Below are 14,062 nucleotides of genomic sequence, written 5' to 3'. Positions count from 1 at the left end.
TGATCAGTGAACAAGGGGAGTGTTTAATGCTTTAAGGCTGTAGCTTTCTCTGCAATGGGATGTGAGGGACACCGAGACGTGGCAGCACGAGCATTGTTTATGGAGGGATGGGATGAAAATCTGTCTCCAGCCAATGAAGTACAACAAAGCGATGCAGTAGGCATGCTCCTGTGCATGGTCATGTTTGCTAGGTGGTCATGTGGCCGTGTGGGTGGGCAATGCAGGCTTTAGGAAGGCAAAGAGAAGAAGGAAGGTTTTGTTTAACCATATTGCCAGTCCAGGTTGCTGTGCAGTAGCAGTCTGAGTGCTGGATTAAGGAAGCAAACTGGTGCATGGGCATGAGGAAACTCTTCCTTGCTACAGCCTGTGCCATCTCTCCTGTCAATACAACCAAACTGATGTACCCAGGCTGTCTCACACTTTTCCCCACCGCCACATTCATATCCAACACCCAGACTGAAGAGTCAACTCACAAACTATTGGCTTATGTTTGTTAACTCGGCGACTTCCATGCTGATGCACTCAGTATATGGAGAAAATGATGTTACTCCTACTTTGTGCTCATTGATTCCTTGTAAATTTAAGAGAGGAACTGAACCAAATGCATGTTTTTTCTTATTGATTTATTGATACTAACGCCAAAGTCTCTCAGCTTTGCGTGCACCTCCAATGATAGCTTGTCTGAATGTGTCCTGGCAAAGCTGCTTGATAGCAAATGGATATGCTGACTAGATGTAAGAAGAGTTAAAAGCAGTCTTCAGTGTTGCATTAATTCTTCAGTGTAAGGGAGGGAATAAAATCATGCTATTCTACTAAAGGCTGTAACTGTGAAACTGAATGCAAGGTTTTTAAATATGCAACATTTAGAGAAAAACTGCCCTTATGGGGTTGTATGCTCTCATGCAAAAGGCAGAAAGGCTGTAGTGAAATTTTGGGCATCTGTAATAATTGTTCAGAGCTAGCAGGGGAATAAGGGCACTGCTGGAAAATAATGGAAAACCAGCATTACCTTTTTACTTTTTCATTTCAGTAGGAATTTGACATGGCAGCCTCTTAGAATTAGATTTTAAAAGCTGCTTCTGCTGCTATTATCTAGGATATCACGTGCATTGAAATGTTAGGGGCTGGAGGGTGGTTTTGCTGGTGTCCTTCCTAGAGTCCTACTCCTCTGAGAATAAAAGCTTTCTTTAAATAGACATTTTTTCTGGCCTTTACCACATGCAATCTCAAAGGGATTACCCTGGTCTCTTACCCACCTCTGGTCACCTCCGTTTTTGTCAGTTTGCTTACTGCATCCTTAAGGATGAACCTCCTTGGGGAAAAAACAATGTCACTAAGGGTACCGTTTCTTGAGGCTTAATGAGCTAAAACAGTTAATGGCTACTGGAAAGGGGAGATGTTGATTCTCTGTCGTGTACTCCCCACTCCCATCTGTGAGCACATTTAACACTTGAAAGAGCACAGGAGGAAACCTGGATAGTTTTCTGCTCTTCTGGTAAGTTAAGCTGATTTACAAAAACACTCAACAAGTGCCAGAGCCTCGGTGACAGAGGGGGAGGCTGCACAGCCAGAAAAGCAGGGCAGCCAAAAGGCACAGAGAAGCAGCATAAAAGGAGGGAGCAAGAAGCTCCCCTTTTTTTTGATACCCAGCTCACCTACCCAGAGAAGCACAGCACTCACGTGCTGAATAATCTGTGCCACATGCACGCTTCCCCACAGAAATGTGTGACATCTTTTCAGTCTGTTTCTTTTGGGCTAGCTCTCAAGCGCATCTCCAAATGTTTTCTTGCAAGGGCAGGCTTTCCTTATGGTGCTCAACCACCAGTTATGTCTGAAGTCTTTGCATCCATTTGGCAAAATTAATTCTGTTCAGTGACTGCATCATTCTGGAGATTGACAGAGGCCAAAATAAGCTTACCGTCTGGGACAGCTGGTGCTTGGTTCACCAGTAGGAGAGGTGTGACTGTCAGACCTGATCTCTTGGTTTTGAATTCCTATTTGGGGATTAAACCCCACTGCAGAAGGAATAAGGCGTACGTCAGGGTGGCAACCCCAGGCAAAGTGGAAATTGAAAGTGAGGAAATGGAGAAGAAAGGAAGAACAAAGAGGTATTAGGTTGGACAAAGGATAACACTTCACGAAGTGTTGACTTTATATTCAGTTCAGGTTTTAGTGATGAGTTTGGAAAGGCCCAAATGTCCTGTAAACAGCCCACAAAGGCAGCTCTCTTCTTTTAAATACACGATTGGCAGGGGTCCCACACCAGCTGATGCCTGTCCCCAGTGACATCCCCAGGGACTTTGCAGCTTTCCATGTCTGGCTCCTGGTACACCAGAAGGACCTGCTCATCGGAGCTGGTCTTCAAACAGCCACATAGCCAGGTTCCCTGAGGATGGTCGAAGAAAGGACTTTGGGCTCCAGTGTTCTGACAAAGTCCAAGTGACAAAACTGCATTTGGGTTCTACTTGGCAGCTTATTTGTACTCTGCACGTGGATGGTGTTGAGAGTTTTCTGCCCAGCAAAAAAAACAGGGTTTTCTCCCAGCAGCATTCAGGGGTTCAGTACATAGGGTGTATGGTCTTCACAGGATCAAGCTGAGCAATGGGTGTCTTTGTACATAGGATTAGTTTTCCTTCGATAATACTCTAAACATCCTTGAAACAGAGGGAAATGTCTAAGTGCATTCTCCATTCCTCTTTCAGTGACCCTGTACAACTGCTCTTATGGGCGAAGTGACTGCAGTCTGTGCCTCGCGGCCCATCAAGACTACAAGTGTGTCTGGTGTGAAGAAGATGGCAAGCCGAGCAAGTGTGTGTATGACAAGTTCTGTCATGCTCGTCCCGCTGTCACATGTCCTCCTCCGGAAATCACTCGTGTAAGATAGCTTTTGTTCTTCACCCTCCCAGTGCATTATTTTTCAGCAGAAAGCATCCAAACAAGCTCATACTGAAAGGCATTTTTTTCTTTTTTTCTTTTCCTGGGGTGTTAAGTAAGCCTCTGAAATAGCTGTATGGAAATAATGCCAGTAGTGATGTGTGCGAGAGATTTAGAAAGAGTCACAATAAAAGAGACTGAATGGAGTCTTTGAGACTCACTGTTTTTTAAGCCATGGCCTCACTGTGCTATAAGCCAGGCTAGCAGCATACCCTTAAACATGGCACTTGAAGCTTGGGAATAAGCATGGGCTTTTCTTCTCTCCCAAAGTCTGTTCTACCTGAAATAAGTCTATAAAAGAGGATCACCATGCATTCCACTGCAAACACTTAGCAGGCTCACTAACAGGCCTCAAACTAGACTTTATAAATAGCATTTAATAAGAGAGCTGCTGCTTTCTGCAGCACAATTTGCTTTCCGGGTGTCAGTGATACTGCCCAGTCCCAACCGGGATGCAGCCCAAGGCTGTAGAAGTTGGATGTGAGAAATCAGAGGGGCCCAATGCACAGCTCTTACTGGGCAGTGGGTCTGCGGTGTGAGCATCCCCCTGGGGTGAAGGAAGAGCCTTGCTCCACCCTGGGGAACCAGCAGCCAAAGCAAGAAGTGATAAACTCTCATCTGCTTTTAGCAGTTGCCTTTTGGCAACAAACCAAATGCTGTTTTTCTGGGCATAACATCCTAGAAAACAGTCTAGATACATACTTCCACTGATCCCATATAAATTACTGAGACAGGGGCATCAGTATGTCGAAACCCACACACACCATTTGATAAGGACATATCCCCAGCTATCACAAAATGCAGTAGTGATATGACAGAGGCCGAGAGTCGTAACAGGGATATTTCACTCCAATCAGATCGTTAACAGTTTAAGTCTGAAACCTGTGCCTCGTGCTGGCAGAGACACGATGAATCTCTCCTGAGGCTATGCAGCTAGAAGTACAGTGTGGGTACAGCCAGAATGGCAGCACGATGGGTGAAATTGGCTGTGACGCTATTTTTGGGAAGAAATGGCTGGTAAATATTTGAAGTCTGCCAAGGAAGGTAGATTTCCCGAAATCTTGACAGAAAGTGTAGAGAAGAATTCTTATATAATGCCCTTATCAAGATGATGTGAGTGGGAAGGAAAAGAAAAACAAAGGAATCTAAGAGTGATACTGTTTGTACATGATTACAGGTTAAATACTAACAATGTTGTGATATATTAGTTTTTTCAAGGCTTTTGTTAGGTTCAAATTTGAACAAATATTTGGAAACAGCTACAGACACTGCTGAGTCATTTTTCAGCTACTTTATTTATGCGAGCGCAAAGAGATGGCCACAGGCAAAGGATCCAGTTTTAGTAATTTAGTAATTTAGAAACAGGGGGAAAATCGAACAAGTGATTCTGGAGCTGAACTGGTCAGCAGGCAACAGCAGCAGTCCTGTGCCTGTGCTCAGACTTGCTTAGGAGGTAGATCTAAGACACTAACATCCAGACTTTCAGAAGATGAATTTGTTTGGCTTCCAGTTGCTCAATCTGGGACTGTGCAGTCTCCCTCTTCCAGGTAATAAATTTACAGCTCTCCAAAGCTGAGCACCTGAAAAGGTCTCAGTGGAAGTGCTCCATACATTAAGCAGCAAATCAGGTTAATATCCCCCAAAAATATTTAGAATTATTTAGAATAACAGAGTATTTGAATTTAAAAATCATATTTTAACCTCAGAAGTCCTTTTCAGGTACTTCAAGGATTTTTTCAGTCCTCATTTTATTCACAAAGTACCCATGTACTGCAGCACCCTACCAGCTGATGCAGTAAGGAAGACAAGGGGACTAAAGAAATTTTTGAAGAAGTTGTTTGGGGCATCGCTTTGTGTTTATAATGTGCACTGTTTGGTTGTGAACCTAAAAGGAGAAAAACATGTCAAAAACAACCAAAAAAAAAAAAGCTGGAAAAGTTCAGTGGGATGGTTATGAGGGAAGCTTGTTCAATTTGCTTGTCAAAATCCCAGTGCTTTTGTGGAGGAAGCAAACATAAAACAGAATAAACATCGGGCAAGAATTTTGTACGTTATAGTCTGCCACAGCAGACATGAAATCTGCAGCTGATGAATACTGGTTATGGGCTCACAAATGACTCATTAGCATTAAAAAGTTAGGGTACATAGCAAGTTTTTATGCAGGTCCTACAGGAAACATCTTTTTCCTTTTAAGTGCTGGTAAGTCTAAGTAGCTTTAAATAATATGGAAGAGCAACATGGTCACTGCAATATTTAATTTTGATTTTTATTTTTTTTTTAATTTCCCTCATGCAAACACAGATTGAGCCAAAAACTGGACCACTAAGTGGTGGAATTCTTTTGACCATAATGGGATCTAATTTGGGAATAAAAGCAGAAGATGTAAACAATATAACGGTGGCAGACAAGGAATGTATTTTCAAAGAAGAGTTCTACTCTGTTTCCACAAGGTAATCACTGGACATTTTTCATAAGATTTTAGACACCCTCCAGAAAGAAACCTCTGTGCATCTTCAGGAGAATAAGACATTCCTGTGGTAATAAGAAATTATCAAGAGGAGAAAAAACTAGTGCAGTATATGTGCAATATTTCATACTAAGATGTCCAAGTTTTTATTTAAAATTGTTATAGATTCTTATACAGCAACAAATTTATGATAGCATGCTACCCTCTTGCTTCTGATTGATTGACTTTTTTTATTTGTTTGAAAACCTTTCATAAACTATTACTGCAGATGTCTGAAAACTATTTATGAGTTTTTAAATTAAAGGCATTGTAGGTGTGCATCTAGCCATTAAAATCTTTGCTAAATCTCAACCGCAGTGCAGCCAAGCATACAAGATTTATGGGAAAGTAGGCAAAGCAAGAGGAAGCTTAATTCTTTTTGTTACAGTCCAGCCACAAAGTTTCTTTCCTGGGGGTAGGGAGGGAGCCCTGAGTTTTGGTTTAGCTTTAAATGACTAAGTTTCATCGCAGAGCCAACAAGCCCATGGATGTTGAGTTGCCTAAGCAGGTTGGTAGCTGTTTTGTGGATTACTTGTCACACTCTTAAGCAGTGCCAAAAGTAAAAACAAGGAGCCTAAATTCTTCTAGGTGTCTAGGTGTTTACTACAGATTATATCGAGCATCTAATTTCAAGAGGGAATTACCCTTTTGATACTTGCTGATAAAAAGCATAGCATAAAAGTTCAGTAGTAACGTTAATAGTAATGATGTATTTTAAGCAGTGTGATTTTTCTTCCATTCACTTTTGATATTTAAAACAGAAATTGAAACCTTGGCTTTCTCTCCCTTTGGTTATTTTAAAGTTTAGCACAGCAACTCTTTGCTATTTCTGTGGCTTGTTTTGAAAGAGATTTTAAAGGTGCCTAAGTGATTTTGCTTTAGCTTTTGAAGAAGCTTTGGTTTTAGTCAGTTTGTAGATCGTGCATTTAGCAGCTTCTTGGGCCCCTGGGACCCAGAAGTATATATACAGTTGTGTATCTCCTGCTACTTACCAAATCTATCACCAGCACTCCCTTTTACACAAGCATCACTACCCAGAAAATTCCCAACTCCCTTTTAGCCCTCTTTCCCCATTCCCTATTTTCAGTGTTGCAAAAGCTGCATTGAATCCCAGTGTAGCCTTACAAGAATTTCCCCAGCCTCTTGTTGTTTTTTTTTTTTTTTTCTAAAGCTTTTTGGTATTTTTAAATACATGGAAAGGAGCCAGAACTGAGATGACTGGCTCCTTGTATCATAGCAACATTACTGGTTTCCTAAGCTCTGCCAGTGTGGTAATGGGTGAGAACAAATGCAACTTGCATAATGTAATTTACCAACAAATTAGGGGGTTTTGAAGGATGTTCTCCATTAGGGAAGCCCTGAAAAAGAAGTGATTCAGAATCTTTAAATGGATATCTATAATTTTGCATCTTTATCTTCTTCCATTCTTTTGTTTTATTATTACCTTTTTTATTTAATTAAAAAAAAATAAAAAGAAGAAAAAGAAGAAGAAACACCTAGTGTTGCTGCCCTGTCTTTCCTGCAGTAAAAAGCCAGTCATTTTTAGGAGGTGTTTCTCCAGGAGTGGAAGGACAGCAAGCTTTATGGCATTGAAGGCTGCTCACTGGCTCTGCTGTGATTTCACTGTCAGCCTTACAGAAGTTGCATCCTCATCCGTTGTAGTTTTCCACTTGTAACGTGGGGGAAGGGAGGCAGTGCCAGTGCCGGGGAGGGGAGGGAGGGAGCTTTTCTCAATTAAAATCCTGCAAACCACGCTGCCGCGCTCCCCCCCACACACCCCAACCCTGGCCCCCGACTGCTTTCCCTAGCTTGACATATGGTAGAAATTCCTCCAAAGGCACCGTTTCCTGTTTCTGCCTGACAAGAAGATACAACTTCCAAGAATACAGTAGAGATGATGAGGAACAGACTCAGGCGGCCGTACACATGCTAGGACATGCAAGAATTCAGAGAATTTGCCAGTACCCAGGCAGAAAATTCTGAAGTGATCTGCGAGGGGACTTGACAATCCTTTTATTATAAGTCCCAATTTAAGTACATTATGCTCTGTAATTTGGGGCTGAGTTGTTTTTTTCTTTTTTTTTTTTTTTTTTTTTTTTGTAAGCAGTTGTGCATTGATTACAGAAGAGCAATAATCCAAGGGGAGAAAGAATGAAGAAAACGAACAGTGATTCCTAGGGTGTGTCCTGCAGGAAACTGCCTGTGCACGCTGCAGACGTTATGTGCATCCTTAGCCGACTGTATTAGCAGCTCACCGTTAAGCATTTGTCCCACTTTTCAAGTGTGTCGAATCCTTGTTGCATTTTCATGCTTATATTCTGCAGGTCACCTGTTGGAAACGTAAATTCAGACCTTGCAGCTAGCCCTCAGTGGCAGTGGGGGTTAACGCGGGATGTTTTCTCCTCCACTGTTCCTTGACCTCTGATTTTGTGTGGGTTATCTGAGGATTTATTTTCAGAGAACAGTAATTCTGAAGGGATTTTGATCGTAGGTGTGAAAATGCAGTAGCTTAAAGCTGGGAGATAGCAGGATGTGCAACAAAAGTATTAGCAGCTGAAATACACAAAGGTATAAGATAGCTGATTGATTCCTGCATCAAAGTAGGGGAGGAAAGGATTCTTTGGTTTTTTTGTTTGTTTTTTTTGACACATCCAGGTACAGTGAAAACCTTGTGTAGGTTTGGGTAGTTTTCTCTATGATTTCTGGACTGAATTTGAGTCTTCTGCTAAGAAGTCTGCTAGGTAGCTGCTGTACACATTGCTCAGGTTTGACTTTTACTCCATGTAGATACAAGATTAAAATATTCTTGCGTGGTTTTGGTGGGAATCTGAGCCAGAATTCATGTACCTTGTATAGGATAAAGCAATGTTTGTGCTTTGGCTGACAGTATGCGTGGTAGCTAACATACCTTGGATTTGTATTGCAGCTGCTAGTGCTAACAGATAAACTTGCATTGCTATTTCCCGCTAGGATTGTGTGTCAAGTCGGAAGAATGGATGAACCTACACAAGGTCAAATTGAAGTTAACATCAATGGAAAATTAGGTATATCACCAAGCGAAGTGCAGTTTACATACCAGGTAAGTGCATTTTTTGCATTGACCCGTTTTGTACTTTGCGCATGACTTAAATTCAAAGTTTACAAGTTATGAACACAAGCACAGCCGCTTGTGTTTGCCTTACAAACTTTGTTTAATCAATAACACTGTAGTTTAAGCATGTTAGAAAACACTTAAGTTGAAAAGATGTGGTAGAAAAGAAATGTTAATCAACTTACTCAGCAGTGACACTATCTCATAAGTGTCACTAGTGAATAAAAACAAGTCAGCACTGGAAAAAAATAGATTTTCTTTAGACACAGTTATTGCACTGTTTTAATCACTGTGCTTAGACTAGCCAGTGCTCTTAATTGCAAGAATTAATGCACAGCAGCTGAAGAATGAGTAATGAAGGTGCATTAATTTTTTTTAATAATTTATTTCATTCAAAAAGATGGCATGCAGAGACACAGACAGCATGATGTGGATTTATATTACAGATGTGCTTTGTTTTCAGTGTCACAGTGAAGGAGAATTTAATTTGTGTCTTTAATTACTTTACCCTAAATGTAGCTATGGGTTATAGCTGTTCTTGCCCGTGGTTTTAGCTGCAAGTAGCTTTATCTTTATCTATGAAGTCTTCAAAATTTATAAGAATCTGCGATAGCTGAGAGGTTTAACTAATCTCTATCCTCATCTTGATATTTAAAATTATATCTATAAACTGTAAATCTATAAAACGTAAAGGGTGTGTTACAGTTTTATCTTCTCCCATATTTTAACTTCTGTCTCATTAATTCTTGATTTTCTGTGAGAAGGAAGGGAGTCAGCAGTAAGAGGTGGAATAAGTCAAGAATGACATTCAGCTGAGAAGAGGATATTCTTGTTTTCACAAAACAGTGTTTTTTTCCATTATTTTCAGGCAAATATCTCCTTTCCCTTGTGGTATCTCTGCAAAAGCACGCATTTTGCTTGAAAATGATCTTTTACTGTCACAACCTTCCTTTGCTCCTTTGTGGAAATGTAGGTTATAATTAAGTCTTCCTTTGTCAATCATCTTATGTGTCTTAACCAGAGCAGGAAATGTGCAGAAACATCAAGTCCCATGTTTGTGTGCTTGTGATCTCTATGACAGAGGCTATGATGTTATGTTGGTGTGTTTTACACCAGTTCTCCTATACTTCTCCTGCATATATAGATTCTCTCACGGTTTGCATGAAAACCACATGAAGAAGTTACAGAGTGTACTGAAATGTAGTGTGAAGCCTCCATGTAGGCTTAGAAGACCTCTCTGTGACCTTGTTCTGATGGGGTTCCCTGCTTAACACGTCTGAGATGAGATGAGATCAGCAGCGCTGCTTTTGCTGCTTAAGGAAAAGGTTATTGAATGCCTGACAGGCTCAGGGAGAAGCTGTCATGCACGGACATCATCCAGGTGGACATTTTCATGAAAGTCCAAGACTTCCTCTGTGCCAGTCTCTGAATCAGTGAAAAATCAGACACCTAAGCCAGCTGCTGCTAAAAGGCATTTTTATTTACTTCAAAAATCTTTCCATGGGGACTTTCTTTATAGAATGTAAAGCAATGGCAAGTAATACAGAATCATCAAGCACAGCAGTTTGTGCCTTAAAACTGGTGAAATTGGTTTCTAGTTTCATTTCTCTTACTTTTTGTTCCATGAGAAAATAAAGCCAGCTATGGACTGTGGTAGGATTAAAATCAGTGCAGGCTGTCACATTCACACTCACCTCTGCAAGCGTGACCCGAGCACTTTTGGCATCAGAACAGGCTATCAGAGAGCCAATCCAGTCGGTTGGTGTTGTTTTAAAATTTAGACTCTCGTTTCAATGTTGTTTTCAGGCAGTTCCTTGATGGCTTATTTCAGGAGATGTAAGAAATCTGTGCTTTATACAATAATTCTGCTATTCAATCTATAGAAAAGAAAGAAAACACTCCTCTTTCCAATAACCTTCCTAAAATATGTCTCCTATTACATATTTTCCCCTTGCTTTGGCACATTATCTGGCTATGCTGCTGCTGGTAAAAATCACAGTTTTTACTGTGTGCTTTGATCACCCTTAACACTATAGCTTTGGCTTTAGCAGTGCCTATTTTAAATGCAGTGTGTGGCAGCACTGTGCAGAAGTGTACAAACAACACACAAGGAGACAAGGATCTGCTCGGCCTGATGTGTCTATGGAGAGCAGAAGTGTCACCGTACTCCCCACAGTTTGGGGTCATACATGTGGCTAGCGGCTGCCACCAAGAGCACATGGACAGTTATCAAGTACTACTACATTTGGCCATGGTCGATACCCAGCCTGAGTGACGGGTGTGTTTTTAAAGCTGGATTGATGAGGATCAGCAGTCAGCACAGCTCAGGGCTTAGACTCGTGCTTCTGCCCCATTCTGCCAGCACAGCGCATTTCTGAGGCAAGGAACAGGTGAGACTTCCTCTAGGTGGGTCAAAAACCCAGTCAGAAAGGATTTCAGTTTAAAATCGTTTCTGAACTAAAATGCCCTGGTCCACAAGAGTCTATGCTGCGTAGTAAACATCTTATCTATATTTGCTGCACAATGGGAAGAGAGTTCTACATCGCCATCACAAATTTCTTCTATCCATTCTGTGCGGTGTTCAAGTCCAGACATTCCAGCGAAATTAAATTCTGGTAACCTTGTCCTCTTCCACTGACCTTTCTGTTGTTTGTTTCACTATAAGCAGAATTGGGCATTCTCCTTTTTATTGAAATAGAAATGAATTGATGCTAAATGTTAATATCCAGCTATGCAGTACCTCTAACAGCTTGGCTGGTCTCTACGCAGGTGGAGCCATGGCATGGCTAAAAGCCAGTTTTTTTTTTGTTCAATTGATTTGTTTGCTACTACGGCAGTGAGAACAGTGTTGAAGGTGGGAATTAAGCTTTTCTTAGGTGTATGGCCCAGGCTGGCTGATACCATACAAGCATGATTCTTTCCTCAGATCTCATCTTCAAACTCAAGCCACCAGAATAAGAGCTCACAGCTGGCTCTGGTTCTTCAGTGTCTGTTTGCAAGAGCAGTTCTGTGAGCTTTAGTCTGAGTGGATTGAAGACATTATATGGTTTCAGAAAGCTCAAATAAATGTAAGAAAGGGGGACAAATTAGAGTCTGATCCGAAAACAAACACAAAGGTGACTACTCACCATACTGGGAGTTTGAGTAACCTGATCTGCACAGTTGGATTTAACGAGGTACATTCTTCCACTTTAATATTCTCACAAGTTGGCATTTTCCTCTTATCTTCATCCATCCTCTGTTTCCCTTCTTGATGTTAGAAGCAATTGCTCAGGGAGCTCTCACTGCCACAGCGCTATTAGTGCCACCAGGCTCTCATGGAGGATTTTAGCTCACTGCTTGATTCTTCTCCGTGAGTCTTCACCATAGCACATAGATTTTATAGTGTAGCTTGTGGGGGGGGGAGTTTACATGGCTTGTTGCCATTATGATTGATGCTTATAAACCACACATCCACAGCAGTCTGGAATTGCTGCCAGAGGGCAGTGGCTGTTTTATCCTTGAGTTCTGGAGCACATCTTGTTTGTGCATCAGCCTGCACAGCAGTCAGGAGAGCTCCTGGGTAGCTCACAGTTTTCAGTAAGAAGGCCCTTCCTCACATGAATATTATTAGACTTAATTCTCTATCATCTTAGACATCGCTTAAATACATGTCCCACCATTCAGTGTTTGTGGGTTCTGCTCGAAAGCTGCCAGCAAACACTGGGTGTATGATAACGCAGGCTTTCCAGTCACGCATGCTTCCCTTTCTCCATGAAAACTGTCAGCAAGGCTCTGTGGTCTGTTCAGAAAATGATGTGCTCTCTGCCTCAGGATAAAAAGAGGCAGAGATCTCTGCCTGCAGTCCAAAAACTTAGTTGTTTAGAATATCAACGCTCTGCGTAGGCATCCCATCCACAGCAGGCAGCAGACACTACAGAGAGGAGTGTGCACTGCCCGGCAAATGCTTTGCCTTCACACCTGGAGCGGATGTAAGCATTTGGGCTGACCTGTGAGGGTGAGAAGAAGCAGCTCCATAGGGGCAGGACCTGGCCAGAAGTAGCCCAGGAGATGAATCCTGGCTGGCGCTGTGCCTGGGACTTCTCCAGTGAGGCGAGCCAGGGAGTCAGGTCAGCCACCGCAGCAAGCACCGGGCCGCCAATGTGCGCCATGGAAATTCTGTCTGAGCACTCTGTGAGGGGGCGGCATGTCTGAAGAAACAAGCAGCAGGCTCCCCCGAGTCTGAGAAAGGAGGGGAGCGGAGGGAAAGAGCAGTTCCTAATGGTTTGTGTGCCCTGGTCAAAGGCTTAATTTAGCTCCTGTGGTTACCTTTATAGGCCATGAGATGATATTTTGACCTTCAAGAATGTGGCCAGTGCCTACAGTACTTCATGGAATGTGCTTTTAATGCCTTAATTTTTGTCTGCATTATATGCAAGGGTTGGCAGAATAATTCAACTTTGGATGGGGTGGGGGTGGATAATTTTGGAAACAAATAAAGTTGTTTTGCAGGCCTACTTCAAGAGCCAGAGCTTAGTGCAGCTGGGATCAGGGTGAAGAAAGAGAAAGAATACTTGTTGGGGAAGGGACGAATGAGAGAAAGGCAGAGTAGTCATGTGCCCTCTACAGGTTTGAAAGCCTTAGCCACATATATGTGTGCACTGTCATCAGGTCCTTGGCACTGCATCCCTGTGCTCTGCTTGTGTGGAAGCACAGGAGCACATTCGTACTAGTGGATGTGTGCTTATATCAAAGGCAAAACCCCCAGCCAGAGGTCACTGCCTACAGGGGCTGGCAGGAGGGAGCTTCGGGGTTTTACCATTTGCTGCCCATCGCGTCCATTTGAGCACATCCATCTGTTGCTGGCTTCCCCTTGTGCTGCAGCTGGCATCTCTCACAGCATCATGGGGATGTGCTCTGCCACCATCCTCTTTTCTCTCCCCAGTTGTCTCTGCTTGTGGTCTGGCATGGTTGCTTTTTCTCCTCTGAAGCACAGACGTTATGCCAAGGTCTCTTTGCATCTCCGTTAGGTTCCCCTCCTCTGTTGCCTTCCAACTGGTTTTAAATTTCTGGCCCCTCCTGTGATTTACCAGTAGCCTCCTTAGTGGCTGGTTGTTTCTTTCTTTGATCTTCTGCATTACTGAAGGATGAAGGGTGACCACTTTTATCTCAATGGTGTAGTTTTGGGTCTAGAAACTTCCTATCATAGCTCAGCAATATAGTTGTTAGTATTATTACTTTCAGAGTCATACCCCAGAATATAAAAAGTTGAGGACATACTTGGGGGTAGGTGAATGGAAAAGCAGAGAAATTGGAAAAGAAGAGCTGCAGAGCCTTAGTGGTGCTCCACAGGGGTACACTCCTCTTGTTCTTGGATACTGTGCAAGGGGCTGGGAGTGAGTTGGCTTGGTGCGCCAAGGTAAACCAAAAAGCTGCAAAGCAAATAAACAAGTGAAAAGGAACATTAACCAGTGTGGCAGATCAGATCCCAACTGCAAGTCAAGAGAGTAGAAAAGAGGCTGGGGGAAGGCTTCTGTGTTGCACCCGTGTAT

The 14,062-nt window shown here is 42.4% G+C and overlaps 1 protein-coding gene across 7 annotated transcripts in view; it reads left to right on the top strand.

Annotated features, from left to right (window-relative positions):
• PLXNB2 (plexin B2) overlaps positions 1-14,062 on the top strand; it is a 259,144-nt gene that overhangs the window by 204,331 nt on the left and 40,751 nt on the right. For all 7 annotated transcript variants that reach the window (XM_038173392.2, XM_038173387.2, XM_038173388.2 and 4 more), the window contains 3 exons: positions 2,703-2,875; positions 5,236-5,384; positions 8,411-8,519. In XM_038173392.2, coding sequence (XP_038029320.1) covers positions 2,703-2,875; positions 5,236-5,384; positions 8,411-8,519 — 431 coding nt within the window. The remainder of the gene's footprint in view (positions 1-2,702; positions 2,876-5,235; positions 5,385-8,410; positions 8,520-14,062) is intronic.

The sequence above is a fragment of the Anas platyrhynchos genome, chromosome 1, assembly GCF_047663525.1.
Source record: "Anas platyrhynchos isolate ZD024472 breed Pekin duck chromosome 1, IASCAAS_PekinDuck_T2T, whole genome shotgun sequence".
NCBI lineage: Eukaryota > Metazoa > Chordata > Aves > Anseriformes > Anatidae > Anas > Anas platyrhynchos.
Note: the sequence above shows the minus strand (reverse complement) of the source record. Positions and strands in the feature narration are given on the sequence as shown.